Source organism: Hydra viridissima, unplaced genomic scaffold (assembly GCF_058129835.1).
Source record: "Hydra viridissima isolate aposymbiotic clone 2 unplaced genomic scaffold, HvirCarnegie_v1 scaffold_2, whole genome shotgun sequence".
Lineage (NCBI taxonomy): Eukaryota > Metazoa > Cnidaria > Hydrozoa > Anthoathecata > Hydridae > Hydra > Hydra viridissima.
In genome coordinates, this window is record NW_028324301.1 from 1,716,479 (window position 1) to 1,722,728 (window position 6,250).

The window sequence follows — 6,250 nt, forward strand, 5'->3', positions numbered from 1 at the left end:
AAAAGAAGTGTAAAAGATCTTGTAAAAATAACAGAAAAGAAGTGTAAAAGATCTTGTAAAAATAACAGAAAAGAAGTGTAAAAGATCTTGTAAAAATAACTGAAAAGAAGTGTAAAAGATCTTGTAAAAATAACAGAAAAGAAGTGTAAAAGATCTTGTAAAAATAACTGAAAAGAAGTGTAAAAGATCTTGTAAAAAAAAGTGCAAAATTTTGTTGGCGGGAATCGTTATATGAAAGCAGCGCTCAATCAAAGCAAAATTAAGCCGTTTGTTAAAACAAAACTCAAAAAAAAAAAAAAAAAAAGATGGTAAAAATCAAAAATCTTTTAAAAAGTCAACTCTAAGGATTTTAATCTTCCAGAAAATTTAAAAAGAACCTTTTTTCCCTACTTTTTTCCCCTACTTTACGATTTCTGAGAAGTTTACGATTTACTTGTATACTTTTCTAAATTTTAAGCTCCATCATACTCTTTTTGTTTTTTGAAAAAGGTTCTGCAATATATTACGCGCTATATAAAAGTCACGCGCGCTATATAAAAATTACGCGATATACAAAAATCAGCTTAATTACGAAGCCTAAATAAATAGTATTTTAATCATTATGTCTACTTTTTCATTCTAATTGTAATTTCATGAGCTTGAAAGGGTGGAAACATGCTTTTTAACTTAACAGTTTAACAAAAGAAATTTGAAACGAAATAAAATAAATCGTTTAATTTGGCCTCCATAGTAGGCGATATAAAATTCGTGTAATAGAAAAGTCAAATAGATGATGTAGATAAGCTAGTTCGTTTAGTAGAAAAGTATAAATCTAAAAAAATTAATTTATTATTACTTAATTAGTTTTTAATCAGTCCAATAGCGACAAATTAAAGATTACAAAGTCCATATTCTCTCAGACACAAGTTTTTCAAATTAGTTTACATGAAAGTTTATTTTGTTAGAATGTAACTGTGCCCCACCTGACCCATAAAAAACTCTTTCTGATGCTGATGATGCAACTAGAATGTAAAGAACTTTCCGTGCAAGTTTTGCGAGAAGTGGATAAGTGTTGGGTATCAGTCTCCACCATTCCAAGATCTTTGTGTTTCTTGAAGCCAAAGCTTAGTTTGTGTTGGATGTTGGAATGACTAAGACAAAAATTTTAAATTTAGCATTACACAATTAACTTTTTGAATCGTCATGTTATCAACACGTTGTTGACAATTTGTTAACAACGTGTTAATAACATGACGATTCAGTATTGGATCGATTGATATTCTCAAATAATTATTGTGTTTATTAAAAAACGTTGTTAAAATTTATAAATTTAATAAAGTTGTGGTATTTTAAAAATATAGGAGTAAAAATGAAACTTGACAAACTTGAATTCGAATTTTTCGAAAATACTTGAAGATTTATAGCCTGTAGAAAACGTTTTTACTTTTAAATTTCTACTCAATCCATACTGCTTGCATGATGTTTGGTTTTGTTAATAACTATTAATATGATGCAATTTGTGGAGCTAAAAGTATTGACCTAAAATCAGTAACCAAACATCTTTCCTTAAATTTAACTTTTTTCCAATAATCATCAATTAATTTTTTGCTTAATGTTGTTTTTTTGCGAGTCTGGGAACGAAACAGTTTTATATTAAATAAAATAAGGTGGGTAAGAATTGTGATACCACGCTGTTCCCTAAAATTGTATTTAGTCCTAAACTCATTGGTAGAGAATATCCTTTGGGTTGTTGAAAGAGTATACCTTGTAGTTTACAAAAATGTAAGCATTTAAATCAGGCATTAATGTATGCCTGAGAAATTTAAAAGTTCCCCAAAAATAAGGTTTTTTTATAGCTCAAATTACAACTCAGTTTTGCATTTTTTCAGCATATTTATTGATTCACTTTCTTTAAGTATATCAATGACGTTGTTTATTAATTTTTTAACAAAGATATTTTAATATCATATATAACAGATACTTGATAAACATCAATTTAAAAAAAAAATTCTTTTTAGTTTGAAAGGAAACATCACATTTTAAGAGGCCAGTAGCAATAATTGTTCTGTTAAAATTCTTTATCTAGTAACAAATGTTTTTGTAAACAAATTGGCATATAATTAAAAGGATGCTTTACATGTGTTTGACATTGAAATCAAATTAAGTGGATGCTTTAAATTTGTTTGATATTGAAAAACAGTGCTTGTCTTGTTCCAATATCAGAATAAGTCTTGTTCTGATATTGGAACAAAATTGGAAAGTGAACCGTGTTTTCAAAATATTTTGCTGTTTGATATCTTTTCGGCAATGACATATTGATTGTAAGTTTTTTTGATTGATCTAGTTGTTCTTGGGGACCCTGTTTAATGCAGATCTCTTGAACTGATGTTGCACCAGCAACACAATGGTAGCTCATCTGCATGCACAAGATCCATCAAAGTTTTTACTTTGGAATAAGTTTCAGGCAAATCCTTGCAAATTGCAAACAGCATCTACTGATTCTTCCAGAAGCTTTAGAACAGTGTTTATGAGAAGATTGTTTAAAGATGTTGATGTTTCTGATCCGAGTTATGATTCATAAGCTCACCTTTAAAAATCCTTCGTCTCCATCAATGATCATTTTGGTAATGTTATTCAAAGAACTGTCTCTTTTGCTCAGCATTTTCTCATAGACCCCTCTGACATTTTCAAAAACTTAGTACCTTTCTCTGAGTCACAGATCATCGATGTGATTTTAAAATCATTAAGGCATTCTTCGTTAATTTTTGTAATTTTTCACGGAAATTTGATTAAACTAGTTTTTTTTTTTATCACTAATGTTATTTAAAGAGAATCAAGTAATTTGAAGATTAAAGTTATCAAGTAATTTGAAGATGAAATAAAAGAATAGCAACTAATATTTATGGTATTTTGATTAGACCAGGTGGGTAATTTCACCTGCCTTCCTGAGGTTCAGATCGACTGAGGGAATAAGGAAATCCTTCCTACTTGTTAAATGCGTTGCCGTGAATGCAATCAGTTTGGATCAATCAATTTGGGTCAGTGCAATCAATTTGGATTAATGTAATCAATTTGGATCAGGAACTCACTACAATTGAGAAGCACAACAAAATGCTTCAAGCGTTGAATTACATATTAGACATAAATGGATGCACCTAAAAAGTTTTAAACTAAATCATCTCAGCTGGGAACTGAGAACAATTAGCTGCTTTTAAATAAATTCAAGCATTCAAAGTTATGAGAACTTATTCTTTAAAAAACTATTTAATACATTCTAAAATAATCTTTCTAGTTTAAAACTAATGGAGAACTTCTTGATTACAAAACAAGCATTGGGAATCAACAATGCTTTGTAAACTACAACGCATTATTCCGAAACTTCTAATTATTGGTCGTTAGCACTCAGATTGGAAGAGATGCTGTTGCATCCATTGAGTCTAATTTAAAGCAATTACCAATAACGAAGGAGGGAGGGGTGAAGGGTGGGGGAATAGGGTCAGAAAATAAATCCCATAATTGACTAGAAATCGGGCTATTTAACTTGTCATTAAAAAGATTGTGCACTACGGCCCGCGTCTTTCTGTGGCCCGCGTCAAAAACATTGTTGATACAGAACAGATGAAACGAGTGAAACACAACTACGAACTTATTTCCCCCGTCGTTGAAACTCTGTACTGGAGTGAATACAGAGCTTTGGCTAAATTTTTAACGGAGATGTAGAAACCTTTTTACAGTTCATAGTAAACCTTCTTACAAAATACGCCTCATTCGTTCGGAAATTATATTCATCATAAAATGTAGAATATGTGAAAAAACAATCATTGAATAATTTTTATCTGTTTTATTTTCAGAAAGATTTATCAATGCTCATGCGTTTAGCCATGCCTTTTTTTATTTTTTTTATTTTCATCAGTTATTAAATTACTATCAATTATCCAAATTGTTTTAATTACTAACAATTCGAACCCCAATTTATGTTCACGCAAATAATTTTAATTAGGTTTTTGCAAAGATATTCATTGGTAAAGATATTCACATTTGTTAATCTGAGTCCGAAGCAGTATCGTAACTAAACAAAGCTTTGCTTCCACCCTTTTCGATTTGATTATTCGAAATCTTTTCAGATTGAGTAATAAACGACGGCTTTGAAAAAAAAGTCGATGCTGTTTCTTTGCGAACTTCATCAGGTTGTTGAGCGTGAACGTTTTCATGTAGAAAACCGGGATGAAAGTTGAAATGATTGATTTTGGTACACTTCATTCGAGAATAGCAGCTCATGCACGGACGGCGTTTTCCATAAATGCAGATATTTGCTTCCAAGCTTTTCTGCAAAGCAGCTGCAGTGTCGCACAATGTAACTTCGGCATGAGAGTTATTATTTTCGAATCCCTGACCAGGAAGTAATAAGAGTAACTCGTTTTCTGACGTTCTAAAAAATGAAAACTTAACTTGTCCGTCTTGATTGTTGATGTTAACAGTATTTCTATGATCGATTTTAAGCAATTCACTGACTAAGCGAGAGTCGCTGGTTGATTTGTTAAACACGTTTCCCCAAACTCTAGCAGCAAGTTTTTTAGCGTATCTTTGGGAACGTTTTGTTGTTTCCTTTTTCTTAGCTTGATACGGACGCGTTAGCATTTCTTTTAACGAAATTGTTTTTCTAAAGTCTTCTCTTACAAAATAAGCTGCATCGATTGGATTTAGTGATATGAACAGAGTGGGTTTTGGGTATGGGTTTTCTTTACTTGACAGAGGTGTGACGCACATAATTTGGACATCTTTTAATGACAGAATTCCTAAATGATATTTCCACCGACAAAAAAACTGAAACGCAATATGCCGTAGGAGTTGTTTTTTCCGAGAGCGATTGAAACTACAGGAACTTATATACATGGGTTGAAGGATGTTACTAACTCTGCCTTTTTTGTAAAATTCACGAGTTAGAACTTTTATCCATCTGGGAGAGGCAATAACAAGTAATGATATGTTCTGTTTTAAAAGCAACATGTCTTTGAAAAAATGCTCGTATTTAACTCCTACGTAGTTTCTTGTTCGCATCAATGTTATTAATGCGTATGAAAGATCTTCTTTTTTGCGGTGTAAAAGATAATAAAGACCTCCTTTACCGTCCGGTGGATAGTAATCATAGTCCAAGCTACAACTTCCTAAAATATACCAAATAACGTCATCGCTTCGGTACTTTGCGCCAATCGCCAATATATCCTTCCCATGAGCATCTTTATGTTCTTTAGTATTTTCGTCAAAAAGGTACGGTCCCAACAACCGCTTTAAATATTCAAATAAAGCTTTTAGTATGTTAAGGTCAGTGTGTCGCGTGGTAAATTGCAATAAATTTGAAGTTTTTCTTGCGTAACTATATCCATAAAAGTACTCAAAAACATCTTCTTTTCTTACTTGTTCCACTAATTTAAATACTGCATCATGATTTCCACTTTTAAGAATTGTTTCAGCCTGTTCGACATTAAACTTAACGACGTTTAAAGACAAGCGCTTACTATCCATCGTGGATTGAAATTAATGAAGTTTTTTTTAGAGTTAAAAAAAAAGTTTCAATGAAATTTGAATTATTTATTGCTATATGTAATCATTGAACGCATCCTTAATAGGTTTCTAAGCAACGAGATAAATATCGTTTTTCGTGATGGAATTTTAGGGTTTTTTTTTCTTTTCGTGTTAAATTTAGAAAAGAAAATAAAGATTTAATGCGAAACGTGCATTTTTAAGGACCCCTTTCACTTTTATGACGAGTCTACAATATTTTATGCACGGTCTAGGGAAACCTACAAATATTAGGTTAAGGTGGCTACCCACTATTTAAAAAAAATATTGATAGAATCGCTTTTTTACCTCACACTTAAACATTTTAGTAGCATTGGAATCAAAACAGATAAAAAAATACAAATTTTTCATATTTTCAACATTACGTCATTAATTATGCGCATAATTAACTTAAAAACAGCATATTTTTCAACAAGGATAACTAACTGCCAAATTTTTCAAATTAAGTCAAATTTTTCAAAAACATTGTTTATTGTATGAACTATGTGCTGAGTCAAAAAAAAAATTATATATTTTTTTTAATGCTCTGGAATTTGCAATTTAGTGTAATGCTTAAATTAAATACCAAAATAGCCCAAGTTACCCAAATTTTTATTTGAATAGGACACCATAGTGTAAATATTTTTAACTCAGCACATTCACCTAACTACATTTTATCTCTGTAAAAAATTTCAAATAAAAATATTAAACA

General features: G+C 30.8%; 1 protein-coding gene across 1 annotated transcript; it reads right to left on the minus strand.

Moving 5' to 3' along the window:
- Nucleotides 1-3,749: 3,749 nt before the first annotated feature.
- LOC149891511 (uncharacterized) lies at nucleotides 3,750-5,895 on the minus strand. The gene has a single exon (XM_090080243.1). The coding sequence runs from the start codon at nucleotides 5,500-5,502 to the stop codon at nucleotides 4,021-4,023; it is 1,482 nt and encodes a 493-aa protein (XP_089936369.1). The 5' UTR covers nucleotides 5,503-5,895; the 3' UTR covers nucleotides 3,750-4,020.
- Nucleotides 5,896-6,250: the final 355 nt, after the last annotated feature.

Coding starts and splice junctions, on each gene's coding strand:
- LOC149891511 (XM_090080243.1), bottom strand. CDS start 5,502: ATGGATAGTAAGCGCTTGTCTTTAAACGTCGTTAAGTTTAATGTCGAA.